This window comes from Narcine bancroftii, chromosome 5 (genome assembly GCF_036971445.1).
Source record: "Narcine bancroftii isolate sNarBan1 chromosome 5, sNarBan1.hap1, whole genome shotgun sequence".
In the NCBI taxonomy this organism is placed as follows: Eukaryota; Metazoa; Chordata; class Chondrichthyes; order Torpediniformes; family Narcinidae; genus Narcine; species Narcine bancroftii.
Window position 1 is genome coordinate 229,485,507 of NC_091473.1, and position 16,059 is coordinate 229,501,565.

Here is a 16,059-nt window from a genome sequence, read left to right on the forward strand (position 1 = left end):
AATGTTCTGTCTGTAGTGTTACGGATGCATTCTAGAAATAGCCACACCTCGAGCCAGATGTGCAAAATATAATGATCAAAAAGAAAGGACATAAAGGAGAAATTCAGTAATTATAGAGATTCAACACTGACATCTGCTTAATCATGTGGAAAATGCCCTTATATATCATGTGCTTAAAATCCAGGACAATCCAGCTAATGACCATTGAATTAAACACGACATATTATCAGCATATGATGGAAGATGTCATCTGCAGTGCTCTCAAGCAGAACCTTTGATAAATTGTGGCCTCCAGGAGCCCCGGTATCCCTGGGCTATCAAGAAAAATAATTGTGGCTTTTGGAGCCCAATTATCCCAGCCCAGGACATTGGCGCAGAATATCCTGAGGGCAGCTTTGAACTGCTCTGTTGGTTGTAGGATCAATTAGCTCTATCTACCAAATGCTCTAATTCCAGTCATTGTCATTTGCATATTAATTACCTTCCTTCCATAATAAGATCAGGAGTGAAAATGTTCTCTGAACGCTTCACACTTAAAGCCACTACATCAGCACCTGAAAAGCAGGATCTCATTCCCTTTTCCCGGTTGGCCTTCACTCAAACAAATCCAAGGAATGACTTCCAGCACTGTATATAGTCACCTCTATTTTAAGTAATGCATGCTTGTGTTAAATTTTTTGCCTATTATAGATAGGTGATAGTTGCTCCAGATTTGAGGAGTGTTTCAGTGCTGTAGCCAACAATAACACAATTAGAACTGCCGATTGCCCTAATTACGGCAACCACATCTAAACACGTTTCCCATGCTTGAGTCCACTGGGTCAAACAGGTGTAGGCTAATGACAAACGAGAGTCCCAAATTCTATTGAATTTCTCACTAATGTTATTCCTTTCTGATTATTATCAACAGTTAATATTTTGCATATTTTTATTGCCTGTTAAAGAATTTTGTCTTATCTCAAATTGTCTTTCAGGATTAAATAACAAACTAGCTAAATGAAAAGAACAAGTCCAGATGAAAGATCAACTGAAGTTTATGTGGCACAGTCAAAATGATCCACAATTGCTATCAGTTACTACAATCGAAATCAATCTCACAAATGAAAATGAATCATTATAGAAGAAAGGCAGTTATATGATTGCAGAACGAATGACTCCAGTGCATTACTCTGTAATGTTGACATTGAGTTTGACTAGAGGAAGGAGCAAGGAACAGAGGACTTAATGGCAGCAGTTCTCTTAAAAAAATGCGCTGCAAATTTTTGCTTCTGGATGTTATGAACAATTCTCCTGAGAGTGCTTTTAACCCCCTCTTGTACATTTCAAGCATGATGTGAAAAACAACTGAAGTGGTCACCATAGTAACTGCATAACAATTACAGCCTAAATTAGAGCACATTTTAACTGAGGTACATACCCCCCTATCTTTATGCTTCCCCTTTCCTCGTTTGAATCGTGCTGGTGAATGGTTTCAACGCCACATCACCGAGCACATGCTCCATTCTCGCTGCTCCCAGTAAGAAAGGGGTATAGATGCCACAAGCCTCGCACCACCAAGTACAGGGACTGCTGCTACCCCTCCCCTCCAACATCAGACTCCTCAACAAAAAACTCAATTAGGGATTCATTTAAGTATTCTTAATTTTTCACTTTATTGAAATTTTCTCTCTCTGCATTGCACGGTTTGTACACATTTTTTTGTCTGTTTACATGTGAATGTTCAAACAGTCCCCCCCCCCCAAAAAAAACCCAATAAGTGCTAATTCTGCCAAGCCCACTGTAAACAGAACCTCATGGTTGTATGTGGTGTCACATACTGTATATATGTGTGTAATAATTGGTACCATGTAAAAATCAACCCCCACCCCCCCTATTTTTGGCCCAAAAATTTGGTATTTTCCATATATCACATGTAAAAGTTAACTCCCTTATTTTTAGCCCTGGCTGCCCACCCACTGAAGCTCCTGATGCCTTAACTGTGGAATCTCACCTAGTCCCCCAGCTGCCTGCCCACTGGAAATTCCGATGTCCCGACCACAGACCTGGGCCCCAGCCGCCTGCCCATCCGAGCTGTTGATGCCTTGAACTCGGACTTACCACCCAGTCCCAACCACCTGCCCACCCATCCAAGCTCTGGACTCCATGAACATGGACTTACAACCTGGTCCCGTCCACCTACCTGCCCATTGGTACTCCAGACATCTCAAACGAGGCAGGTACTTCTCAACTTACGATGGAGTTATGTTCTAGCAAACCCATCATAAGTTGGAAAATCGTAAGTTGGAAAAGAATACCTACCATTTTTTACAATTAAATTTTGAATACCTTTATTCCACACAGAACAAACCATTAATGTACACAGCTGAATGCACAGTGGGCATGAAGAATGTTTGAAGCATTGAACTAAAATTAATTGCCATTGCCCAGCATCACAAGAGAGTAGCGTACTGCATATCGTAAGCAGAGGAACAGATCGAAATTCAAAATTGAAAGTACAGAATCGAACCATCAAAACTTTGAAAAATTGTAAGTCGGACCATCATAAGTAGGGTAGCATGTGTGTAGTAGTCAACCACCTAAACCTTACTCTAAGAATTGTCCTCAAAATTCGACTATTGCACAAGTGCTCATGGTGTGTTCTCTGACAATAAATCTGAAAACTGAAAAAAATCTGAAATTGGGAACCCACATCTTCCCAAGAGATTGCCACTCATTCCTGAACTTGGATAGTGGGAGCTATCTATTTATTTGAGAATGAAGGCCCAGTCATTTCCCAGGAATAGAATTTTTGCCACATTCATGATTTCCTCTCACTAGAATGTCAGTGGAAGTTGATGGGAAATGTCAAAGAATCAACAAAAATGGCTCTTCACATAATTCTACTGAAGATGTTGTACACGGTACTTCCAAATATGCACTGTCTTGTTGTAATCGATAGATGGCAATAAAGAGCTGTTAAACTAGGCCCAATTGACGTAGGTCATTTTGATTTTACTTGGTGGATTACCATTCTTTCTCATTTATCACATTGACAATGGGATATCTCACCACCCTTCAAGCACTTAATTACTTTCCCCAATCCTAATGTTCACTCTTTTTTTATATTAAAGACCTCATTTGTCTAGCCATCACATTCCATCTGAACTAGACAGCATGGGACCCTGACTATCCATTTCTCCCCTGATCTGCTGAATCTCTCTGGCTTCTCGATGTTTTCTTATCTGCTTTATCAATCCACTTCCTGATTTCTTAAATTTCCCAATAGAGTTCAACTCTTCCAGACCCCATTGTCTGGACCATTCAATACTGACTCATTCTGCTCCATAGCATTGGTTATCATGCTCAGCAAGGCCTGCTGTAACTGGAACTGAAGCAATTTAAATTTTTTTTTAATCATTAATGCATAGTCGATTTTTAATCTCAATGTTATGAGACTTTGAAGTCCAAAATCAGCACTGAGGAATCCCATGGTCTAATCAACTTGATTTTATGCAATTTTTCCAACATTATGAGTCATGGAGAGAATGCAGCAGGAAAACAGGCTCTTCAGTCTATTGCATCTACATGACCACCCAACACTCAATTTGCACTAACTTTAATTCTCTTCTTAAAAAAAATCTCCTGATCCCACCCCTCCATTGTCTTCAAGATAATCTCTGCATTCTACCATCCACCTACACAGTAGGCACAATTTACAGTGGCAAATTAATCTAAAAACTTCACACTTTTGGACTATGGGAGAAAATCAATGCAGTCACGAGACAATATACAAACTCCGCACACACAGCACCTGAGATCAGGATTGAACACGGGTCTCTTGCGCTGTAAGGCAATGGCTCTGCCACCTGGGCTGCCCATTTATTGATGATGACTAAATATTCTGGAATCCTGCCTGATGGGAATGATTCTGAAATACAAGGCAGAACTTTGATGAAAGCAGTAATCAGTGATTGGACAAATGGAACTGCAGGTCAAAGACTCTGCAATGGTGCTTCTTGAAAATTCCTCTTAGAAACTCAAGAGTCCAAAAGGTAGAAAACTAAGACCACTGTGTGCATGGAGGCTTTCTTAGTTCTGCTCAGCTGGTCGAAAAGCAATTAAGTTAAAAAAAAAATGAATGCTGGAGGAACTCAGCCAGTCTCGCAGCATCCATAGGAGTTAAAGATATCCGTATAATTGATGTTTTGGGCTTGAATCCTTCTTCAAGGTCTGAGTGAAAAAGCACAATGTCTGAATTAAAGGATGGGGAAAGAAATGTGGAAGAATGGGAGAGGGAGGAGTAGAAGCCAACAGACAAAAGGTGTTAATTGGATATGATAACCAATTAGTACCTCTTACCTATTGGTTATACTCCTCCCCCTCCCATTCCTTCCTCTTTCTTTCCCCAGCCTTCAATTTAGACTGTGTTTCTCCATTCAAGCCTTGAGGAAGGGTCCAGGCCCAAAACTTCAGTAATATATCTTTACCTCTGATGGACGCCAAGAGAGCGGCTGAGTTTCTCCAGCATTTCTGTGTTTTGACGACAATCACAGCATTTGCAGAATTCTGTGCTTCAAAAACAACCAAGGCCTGGCTTTTAAAATATTGATCTTAAATCTCAGTAATTACCACTGAAGGGATGCAGAATCGTTAATGAGATATCTAGCTTCCTCTGGATTGCTGTTAATCATGGAATTTCAAAAAGGGGTCAGCTAAATTAAATTGAACAAGGTGCAAGAAGAATTCCAGGCACCCTGAAAGCAACATTGGAATTCAGAACACCAAAGAGATTGAGGCTGGGTTTTCATTAATAGTATCTGCTCAATGTTGGGTCACTCAAGTAAGGAAGAAACAAGCTTGAGGCACTTTGGCAAAGAAAAAGCCTCTTCAAGGGAAGAAGACATTTTATGTCCAGAAGATAAACACTCTAAGGGGGAGAAAAGGCACATGAACAAAATGATCTTGTAACAGGAGAGCACGTTGATGTAAAGAGATGGTTTTCACAACATTGCAAGGACTCGAGCAAAGCATTAAAGGAATAACTGCATCGGTCAGGAAACAAATAGGAATATACTAATGATGAGATGAACCAGGCACTGGAAGATCCTGGAAGAATCCTTCCTGAAGGCAAGAAGATATTAAGAATGAATATGAGACTCTGGGAAAAATGATGCAAGAAGATTACTAGATCTGAAACATGGATTAAAATCATTATTGTATTAATATGTATATAATACATGTATATAATTTCTTGGCTATAACTGGATTTAAAACTTCACAACTGACCTGTGTTACAAACCTGTAAAATATAACAAAACCCTGTGCAGATAATAAACATTTTCATGTTAAGTGTGCGAATTGAGAGTTAATGTGAACATTTTCACCTAACTGAACAGGATTTCTAGTTCTTACCTTCTTTTCTTTTAAGGGGGAAATAGGTGGTCTATGTCTATTGGCTTGTGTACACTAGTTGTTGGGTATGAGGACAATACTCATTTATGTTGGCGCAGTAACTACTATTTCAAAAAGGTGCATTGTATAATTAACCAATCAACATTGCTGGAGGAACTCAGTAGATCATTCAGCATCCATGAAAACCAATTGGCAGTGGATTTTTCAGGCCAAAGCCCTTCATCGTGGATGCTGCCTGACCTGCTATGTTCCTCTGGCACTTTTTTGTATTGTCCCAGTTCTCTAGTATCTGCAGACTTCTTGGTTATTACTGCAGTTCAGTTCAGATGGCAGAAATGACAGCTACACTGTTCAACTTGTGCTCCAAGACCAAGACAGTTCATCTTCCATTCCAAAGTTCAAGAGTTGGAAGGAACCAATGCATCAGTCCCAGATGTTAGTGATGAGGACTCTTCTCTGGATTTGTTGGGCCTGGATCTCCGTATTTTTTTTTCATTTCCCAATTGTGATAGAATAATCTCTGCAGGTTTATTCTTTTGTTCCAACTGAGTGACTTGTCTGAGTGGGGAAAGTTACGACTGAGTTTGATAGGGTAGATGGGCGTGGATATCATATTTCTTTCCCTGAAGGACATTGGTGAAACAGATGGCATGTTGATGTGGTGACAGCTTGTTAATTTTTCAGAAGAATAAAAAAATCACAAACTCCCAAGGTGGAATTTGAAGTCACTGGCCTGACTATAGATATTATCATAAATTTCTGGTCCCGTATATAATTGTGATTTGTGTTATTGCCACACACTGGTCATATTTCTAAGGTACCTTTCCAGACTTTAAAACTGCTGAGAACTCACCAGAATAGAGAAAGGTCTCAATGCTACTATTTCTGTTTTTTACTGCAACAAGAGGGTGATGTTTAGTATTAAAAAACTACAAATAAGGAGTGAAATCATCAATGGAAGCTTAAAGTTTCACAGGAAGAATGTTTTTGGATACTTCCCACCGGAGATGGCAAAATGCAGAGAATCACAGTGCACCCCAGGACCCCTTTTGGACAATAAAGCTTGGGATAGCACGTTCAAAGAATAAATCATGTGTAACTAAAATGAAGTGTGCCAAATAATTTCTAATCATTTGGGTAATGAGAAAATCATATTAAGAATAATCTTACTTGCATGTCTGACATATCCATATTGAAATATGGAAATGTGTTTCTTAAGCCAAAGTAGACAGAATTATTACTCCCTTTACGCTGTGTGAAGCTGACAGCTAGTTGAACAACTTTTGCAAAGGCAGGGGAATTTAGAGTGGCAAATATTTTTGGGATTCATCCAACAGAGGCAGGAAATTTTGTGGAAAAGGAGCTGGAGTAGGAAATAAGACCCCTTAAACCTGTTCACCCACTCACAAGGACCAAGGCTGATTGTCTTGCTTAATCTCCATATCCTTTGGTTCCTTTGAAGTTTAGGATTGAGTCATAGATTGTTCTAGGACTTAAGGGCAGGGGAAACCAGAAACTGATGACAACAGGCCTGCAATTCAGAGTTTACCCTTCATCGTTATATTTCATCGATGTATCAAATATTACAGGATGGTATGGATAAAAAGGGTTGGGATAGATCTAAAATTAAATGGGAAGCGGATATTGGTTTTATTTTTTCTGAAGATGATTGGTCAGATATCTGTTATGGTAGTGTAACGAGATTGATAAATGCACGTTATGCAATGATTAATTACAATTTTTTTACATCAGTTATATGTTCTTTTCTTTGGCTTGGCTTCGCGGACGAAGATTTATGGAGGGGGTAAAAAAGTCCACGTCAGCTGCAGGCTCGTTTGTGGCTGACCAGTCCGATGCGGGACAGGCAGACACGATTGCAGCGGTTGCAAGGGAAAATTGGTTGGTTGGGGTTGGGTGTTGGGTTTTTCCTCCTTTGCCTTTTGTCAGTGAGGTGGGCTCTGCGGTCTTCTTCAAAGGAGGCTGCTGCCCGCCAAACTGTGAGGCGCCAAGATGCACGGTTTGAGGCGTTATCAGCCCACTGGCGGTGGTCAATGTGGCAGGCACCAAGAGATTTCTTTAGGCAGTCCTTGTACCTTTTCTTTGGTGCACCTCTGTCACGGTGGCCAGTGGAGAGCTCGCCATATAATACGATCTTGGGAAGGCGATGGTCCTCCATTCTGGAGACGTGACCCATCCAGCGCAGCTGGATCTTCAGCACACCTGAAAAATTAACAAAATATGGTTTTCATGAATCAGATTTGTGTTTTAGATGTGGTGATACAGTTGGAACTTTTTTTCATGCTCTTTGGTTATGTATATATATATATACAGGGCTTTGGCAAATACTAGAGCGCATCGGATGTCCCCCAAAGTTCCTCAACATGATTATCCAACTGCACGAAAACCAACAAGGTCGGGTCAGATACAGCAATGAGCTCTCTGAACCCTTCTCCATTAACAATGGCGTGAAGCAAGGCTGTGTTCTCGCACCAACCCTCTTTTCAATCTTCTTCAGCATGATGCTGAACCAAGCCATGAAAGACCCCAACAATGAAGACGCTGTTTACATCCGGTATTGCACGGATGGCAGTCTCTTCAATCTGAGGCGCCTGCAAGCTCACACCAAGACACAAGAGAAACTTGTCCGTGAACTACTCTTTGCAGATGATGCCGCTTTAGTTGCCCATTCAGAGCCAGCTCTTCAGCGCTTGACGTCCTGCTTTGCGGAAACTGCCAAAATGTTTGGCCTGGAAGTCAGCCTGAAGAAAACTGAGGTCCTCCATCAGCCAGCTCCCCACCATGACTACCAGCCCCCCCACATCTCCATCGGGCACACAAAACTCAAAACGGTCAACCAGTTTACCTATCTCGGCTGCACCATTTCATCAGATGCAAGGATCGACAATGAGATAGACAACAGACTCGCCAAGGCAAATAGCGCCTTTGGAAGACTACACAAAAGAGTCTGGAAAAACAACCAACTGAAAAACCTCACAAAGATAAGCGTATACAGAGCCGTTGTCATACCCACACTCCTGTTCGGCTCCGAATCATGGGTCCTCTACCGGCACCACCTACGGCTCCTAGAACGCTTCCACCAGCGTTGTCTCCGCTCCATCCTCAACATCCATTGGAGCGCTCACACCCCTAACGTCGAGGTACTCGAGATGGCAGAGGTCGACAGCATCGAGTCCACGCTGCTGAAGATCCAGCTGCGCTGGATGGGTCACGTCTCCAGAATGGAGGACCATCGCCTTCCCAAGATCGTATTATATGGCGAGCTCTCCACTGGCCACCGTGACAGAGGTGCACCAAAGAAAAGGTACAAGGACTGCCTAAAGAAATCTCTTGGTGCCTGCCACATTGACCACCGCCAGTGGGCTGATAACGCCTCAAACCGTGCATCTTGGCGCCTCACAGTTTGGCGGGCAGCAGCCTCCTTTGAAGAAGACCGCAGAGCCCACCTCACTGACAAAAGGCAAAGGAGGAAAAACCCAACACCCAACCCCAACCAATCAATTTTCCCTTGCAACCGCTGCAATCGTGTCTGCCTGTCCCGCATCGGACTGGTCAGCCACAAACGAGCCTGCAGCTGACGTGGACTTTTTTACCCCCTCCATAAATCTTCGTCCGCGAAGCCAAGCCAAAGAAAGAAGATATATATATATATACATCGGGCACACAGAACTCAAAACGGTCAACCAGTTTACTTACCTCGGCTGCACCATTTCATCTGATGCAAGGATCGACAATGAGATAGACAATAGACTCGCCAAGGCAAGTAGCGCCTTTGGAAGATTACACAAAAGAGTCTGGAAAAACAACCACCTGAAGAAACACACAAAGATCAGCCTGTACAGAACAGTTGTCATACCCACGCTCCTGTTCGGCTCTGAATCATGGGTCCTCTATCGGCATCACCTACGGCTCCTAGAACACTTCCATCAGCGCTGTCTCTGCTCCATCCTCAACATTCATTGGCGTGACTTCATCACCAACATCGAAGTACTCGAGCTGGCAGAGTCCGACAGCATCGAACCCACACTGCTGAAGACCCAACTGCGCTGGGTGGGTCACATCTCCAGAATGGAGGACCATCACCTTCCCAAGATCGTGTTCTATGGCGAGCTCTCCACTGGCCACCGAGACAGAGGTGCACCAAAGAAGAGGTACAAGGACTGCTTAAAGAAATCTCTTGGTGCCTGCCACATTGACCACCGCCAGTGGGCTAATATCGCCTCCAACCATGCATCTTGGCGCCTCACAGTTCGGCGGGCAGCAACCTCCTTTGAAGAAGACCACAGAGCCCACCTCACTGACAAAAGACAAAGGAGGAAAAACCCAACACCCAACCCCAACCCACCAATTTTCCCCTGCAACCGCTGCAACCGTGCCTGCCTGTCCCGCATCAGACTTGTCAGTCACCAACGAGCCTGCAGCAGACATGGACATACCCCTTCGTAAATCTTCGTCTGCGAAGCCAAGCCAAAGAAAGAGAAAAAGAAAAACATATACAATCATTTTGGAAGAAAATTCAATCGCTTTTAGAATATCTGTATAAGATTAAAATAGTTTTAGATCCAACAGTATTTTTATTGGGTAGTTTGCAACCTCTGAAAGGTTTGGGATTAGATAAGTTCCAGCTTGCTTTTGTATATTTAACTTTATCCGTAGCGAAAAAATGTATTGCTAGTACGTGGAAAGATACAAATATGATTGATATTAATAGATGGCATAAGGAGATGAAATATTGTTTAATAATGGAAAAAATTACATATGTTTTGCATGATAATTATAATTTTTTATTAATAAGTGGCTGTTATACTCAGAATATTTACATTTCAATTTATATTGATTAGATTTTAATATATATATTTACCTTTTCTTTAATATTCTTTCTTTTTTTCTTTTTTATGGCTTTCCTTAGGAGAGTTGACTGAAGGGGGGGTTCTTTTCTTTTTTTTCTATATATATAAAAAAAGTTCATGCTTATGTTTAATTGCTGCATATGTCATATATTATTTGTTTTTTGAACGAATAAATAAAGTTTAATAAAAAGAGTTAACCCTTCATCTAGGGATTGCTTAGATGGTATGTGAGTGGGAAGGGAAGGTTGGGAATCACTGCTCTAGACCCCATTGTTACTGAAATATTTTGCTTGAGAAAAATTATCGTTGGCCCATTTTCTTTGGGGTTGTGAAACCATGCACATGACGAGTCAATGAGGTCCGATTAAATCAGTGGTTTTCAAACCTTTTTTTTCCCACTCATGTGCCACCTTAAGCCACCCTCTTCTAATCACAGAACATCTATGGGATAGGGAATACTTAAGGTGGAATGTGAGGTATTTTTTAAAAAAAGTTGCCCACCCTGATCTAAAGTTTATTAAAACTTGCTTCCAACTATTTTTGACATAGTAGACTCATTTTAACTCTGTTGTCATTTGGATGGAATCCTGAAAAACTGATCAGCTGAAAAACCATAAATATAACTTTACAGAGATCTGCTTCAAAGATCATTCCTGTAGAACTTGAGTACATTTTGCCAAAGTAAACAGAGCAAAGAGGAAAATATCATTAAACATGCTTCGAAGCTAGTGCCTAAAAACTACAATGCGGTCCAAGTTTTTCCATTGCACACAAATGTTCTCTGCACACAGGATCAGCAGCTGTTTTTCTTAAAGGTCTCTGAAGATGTGCGCGCGATCTAACTCCTGTAATGATTGAATTATCAGGTTAGTGAATTCTACTCTCTAATAATGGTTATGATTGCAATAGGATAGCTGCTTGTTGTCAAGCAGGAGAAAGAAATAACATTATTGCAAGATTAAGGTAACTATTTCAGAGCTCAAGCACTTAACTTTTCATGGACCTGCACCAAAATTCCTCAAAAAAACTAGATTTTGTAGCTCAGATTCTAATTATCAGCTTTTTAAAAGCCAATGGTGTCTCTAATAGAACCTTTGGACAAAATGTTACTTATAAAAGTTGTTGGTGTGTGATTCTAACTATTGTTGAGTTCAATATTCAATCAGTCTCAAAATGTGATTTATCAGCTGTACAAAGTTTGGGCTGTCTAAAACTCCTGAAAGCCAACTTCCATAAATATGGCTTTTTAAAAAAAAACTTGTGATATAATTTTGGTGGAATTTCTTCTTGCCGGAAGCACAGAGCAATTTCAGAATGCATGAGAATAACATCAGGAGGAACAGTTTAGTTTGATTTTTATATTTTACTGCAATACCAGATTTTTTATAAAATGCTCCAAAAACCATACGGGAAATGCAAATCAGCAAACTAGTTGCATTATTTTACATTAAAATGTAGAAACATGCATGGATTGCACATCAGTAAACCAGTGGAGGTCACAAAATAACTGTTACATGTTACCTGCCATAATCCTAGGAGAACTCATTAAAGTTATTGATGATTTAAAAACTGTACATTTCTCTGTTTTGAGCCAATAATTGAGAAAATTGAGGAGCATAGCGTGAGAAAAGAAATCATTATGAGACATTCATGAAGACACTGGCTGTTTGGTACTATTAGATGTTTATGGCCTTAGAATGTTAAGGAAATTCTGGATAAAGAATTTTGTGCTCCCATACCAATGCTAAGCTCCACAATGTTGAAGGGTTTCAACGTACTGTGTCTTAGCAGCTAACAGATGACTTCCAGCTGCGAAGAAAATAATTGCATTTATGTACACATTGCACTTTATTTTATGACATGGAGAAAGCAGAAATTGAAAAATGATAATGGGACTACTATCTATTCCACTGCTTGTAGCATGGAATAATTGGTAGCCCCTATGTCTGCATGCACTTCATTGAACTTTGTAATCATTACTCAACAAAAAGCAAGGCCTGTCTTAACATAGGGAACCTGGAATAAAATAACATGCAAAACAGTGTGATTATGGCAATCGGTTTTTGTAATACTAGTTGAGAATGTGAGAGATGGGAAAATTGACCTAAAATTATGAACATGGAAGAAACTAAAGTTCATCAGTAAAATGGCTGAAACCAGTTCAAACAGGATAAGTTTGGGGCTTAGGATGCAGGAAAGCAGAGTCAGCACGATTAACATAAGAATCTTCTATCCTTTGTGACAAGACCATAGGACTAAGATAAGGAATGGTAAGGTACAATAGAATGTAGGAAGTTGAGGTAGTCTGGATCAGATAAGGGTCTCCTAGCCCTGGACAGAAGTACCAAGTCATACATTTCTAATTAGCTAACCATACACAGATTTATACATATGAAATTAGCCAACCCTAGATAGAATGAGTCAACTCTGCATATCAAGAGACTGTAGCCCAGAGAATCAGGAAGGTGTGAATAAGGACAATGACATGAAGGGACACCGACAGGATACCCCCCCTGGTCCTCCAAGTGTACTGAAACTGCACGTAGGCAGGAAGAATTACCTATGCCAAACCCATCCAGGGGGCAGAAGAATGTAAGGGGGAGGGCATTCTGATACTGAAATTGACTGTATAAAAGTTGGGTGAGCCCCAGTATGTGTGTGTATTCCCAGGGTAAGGGGAAGCACCCAACTTTGCATTGTTGTAGTAATAAATGTTCTTTGTTCTCAATTTTTGTCTCGAGCAATTTCTTTAAAGGTACTTTAATTCCTAACAAATGGGGGCTCGTCCGGGATCACACTCCCTCCACTGACAGAGTACCCCGACGACGAGAGTAGGTGCACCCCGGCTGATTCAGCTGGACTCACGGGCGACGGGTGGCTGGTCAGTGGAAGAAGCGAGTGATATCCGAGAAGAGGCATTGAGAACAAACGGCGGAAGGACGCGCGCTAGAGCAGTACTGCCAGAACTCGGTAAGAGTATTTTACTTGTTCCTAAGTATGGGAATAGCGGGCAGTAGAGATGAGAGTCCTGACACAGGACGTGACCACCAGATAGCTACGTACAGCCCGCTTGGGATGATGTTATCTGAGTGGGGCACAGGAAAGACCCGCGGTAAAGACAAACTAGCGGGCAGTAGAGATGAGAGTCCTGACACAGGACGTGACCACCAGATAGCTACGTACAGCCCGCTTGGGATGATGTTATCTGAGTGGGGCACAGGAAAGACCCGCGGTAAAGACAAACTAGCGGGCAGTAGAGATGAGAGTCCTGACACAGGACGTGACCACCAGATAGCTACGTACAGCCCGCTTGGGATGATGTTATCTGAGTGGGGCACAGGAAAGACCCGCGGTAAAGACAAACTGACGACGGTCAGGTATTGTTGTAATGAATGGGTGGGATACCCGGTTAAAGGGAGCTCCGTGTACTGGCCAAAATTCGGATCCGAGGATGAATGGATGTGTGAAGTTTGAACTTATGGCTCTATCAAAACCAGCCAGACAATGTTGAGAGCAGGGAATATGCAGCCTGCTGGCTCAAGGGATCCATTGAACAGCTGGTTTTGAATGAGAAAGAATTCAGGAATAAGAGAGAGGAGGAACCTCTTGTCCCTGAACCACAGGGTTGGGATGTGTTACATTCCCTCCCTCCACCTTATGTTCCTCCTATGCCGGCTCCTATCTTTCCTTCCCCTCCTATTGCCTACCCTTCTGCACCTTCCCCACCTCCCCCACCACTAGAGAAGAGAGAAGAGAGCAGGAGTGGTATGATAACTTGCTCACAAAGCACTCGATTACCACCTCTGTTGGCAGGAGAGAGAGGTAACTTTAATTCAGAACAGCGTGAGACTCTTCAGGAAGAAAGGGCAGAACCCTTTGATTCATTTCCCAGGGAGCAGGAACCCAGACCTAATAAGCCAGAAACCAATTGGATGAGACCACTGCGGGAAGTTCCCATGAGAGAGGGTCTCGGTTTCGTAAATGTGCCCCTGACCAGTACTGAAGTGTGTAACTTTAAGAAAGAACTGACCTCCCTGATAGAAGATCCCCAGGGATGTGCCGAACAGTTAGACCAATTTTTGGGACCAAATATATATACAATATGGGGGTCTCGACATAGAATCCCCAGCAGGGGAACAATTGGTACTAACAGGTTTTGTTACCAACTCAGCCCCAGACATTAAGAGAAAATTACAAAAGACAGAAAATTGGCATGAGCAGGGAATAACCCAGCTTCTACAGATCACACAAAAAGCATTTGTCCAGACATCTGAGGATAAGCAGAAAGCAAAGGCTAACATTTTGATGCAAGCAGTTAAAGGAATAGTAGATGAGTAACATGAAAAAAAAAGACAGGGACTGTGTGCCAGCTCCTGAATGTTGGGAGAAGTGCAGGGAGTGGGAGAGTAGAGACCAGAGATAATTTCATAAATCACGACTTCCCACTTCAGTCACTGACCAATATTGATTAAAATTCATGCTAAAAATTAAATGTCATAAATGATCGTTTTTCAATACTGTAGAATTAGCGAATTTAACTACCAGTTAATTCCAATTTATGAAATAAATTGTATTTAAATGTGATTTTGCACAGGGAGTACCTGAGAGTTGAGTGATGTTATAACATTTGCAGGGAGAAATGTTTGCGCAAATAGGGTGAGTTCTATACATCTTAACTTTAAGTGTATGTGAGATAAAGAAAGGATCTGATGTGTAAAGTGGCTGGATCAGCCAGTTGAAGGGGGAGTGTGCATGTCCCTTTAAGTACACTGTGGCACTTGAAATTGAGGCTTCAGGCTCTTGTCTTGCAGTTAGAGGTATGGAGCCCTATCAACACATTTAATACATTTCTTCTACACATTCAGCAGTCAAGGTCCGTGAGTTTAAAGATCACCCACCTCTGGAGAATAAAGATACCTCTGGGGATTCCTATGGGGATTCCTATAAGTTTAATCATTCATTTCTCTGGTGCATTTTCCTCCGGAGTGAAATTAATGCCTCAGCACAATTTCTCTGTATTGCCGCTGTTATTTAATTCATGATAACTTCCCCCATTCATCAGGTTTATATTTAAATCCGGTAGTGCGGAAGTTACATTGTAAATAATCACGGAGGTAAACCCTGCGCAACTGGATTCAACTTAATGGAGAAATAAACCTGCGAACTGGTCTATGGTGCTGTGTGAGTACTGCAATAGGTGGAATATGATTTAAATTGGTGGCATAGTTCAGAACAATTGGGTGCATAAGAATAATAATATCATTAAGAACTCACAGATCTTGTACCAGATGCTATTCAGTACATCTTGACTTAAGGACTGGAGAAATTGGCATGTTAGAATGAGATTGGCATGGTACCAATATTTCTTGATTCAATAATGACTCCACAAGCTCCAGGATTCATGCAGCAGAACTTTTAAGTGGAATATAATAGAAGCTAGCCTGTACTTAAATTATTGTGTGTGCAATCTTCATAAGAACATCTTTTAACTTTTTTTGGTGCCTGTTTTACAGACTGTTTTAAATAAGGCCAGCTCCTGTGAGCTGTGGCACAAGGCATTTTACTTAAGGCAGAACTAAAGGTTGAATATGTTTCAAGTTCTCTTGCAGGGGCTCTTGTGCTGCAATGTCTGTTATGTACTCACTCTAACAAATTGGAGGGTTGTGCCCCATACAGACAAGCAGCTCCAACTGCATTTTAATAAGGTCTAACATATTCAAAACCCATGCAAATATGGTTTGTGTTTCATTTTACAATTTTTACACTAACACAAAGGAAAGTCAGATTGTTATTCATTTTA

General features: G+C 41.4%; 1 protein-coding gene across 5 annotated transcripts in view; it reads left to right on the forward strand.

Moving 5' to 3' along the window:
* LOC138762939 (tetraspanin-18B-like) overlaps positions 1–16,059 on the forward strand; it is a 117,191-nt gene that overhangs the window by 20,048 nt on the left and 81,084 nt on the right. For 4 of the 5 annotated variants that reach the window (XM_069936442.1, XM_069936443.1, XM_069936446.1 and 1 more), the window contains exon 1: positions 11,020–11,125. The exons of the other annotated variant lie outside the window; for it this stretch is intronic. In XM_069936442.1, coding sequence (XP_069792543.1) covers positions 11,110–11,125 — 16 coding nt within the window. In that variant the 5' untranslated portion in view covers positions 11,020–11,109. Of the gene's footprint in view, positions 1–11,019; positions 11,126–16,059 lie in introns of those variants that run through there. 5 annotated transcript variants of the gene reach the window in all.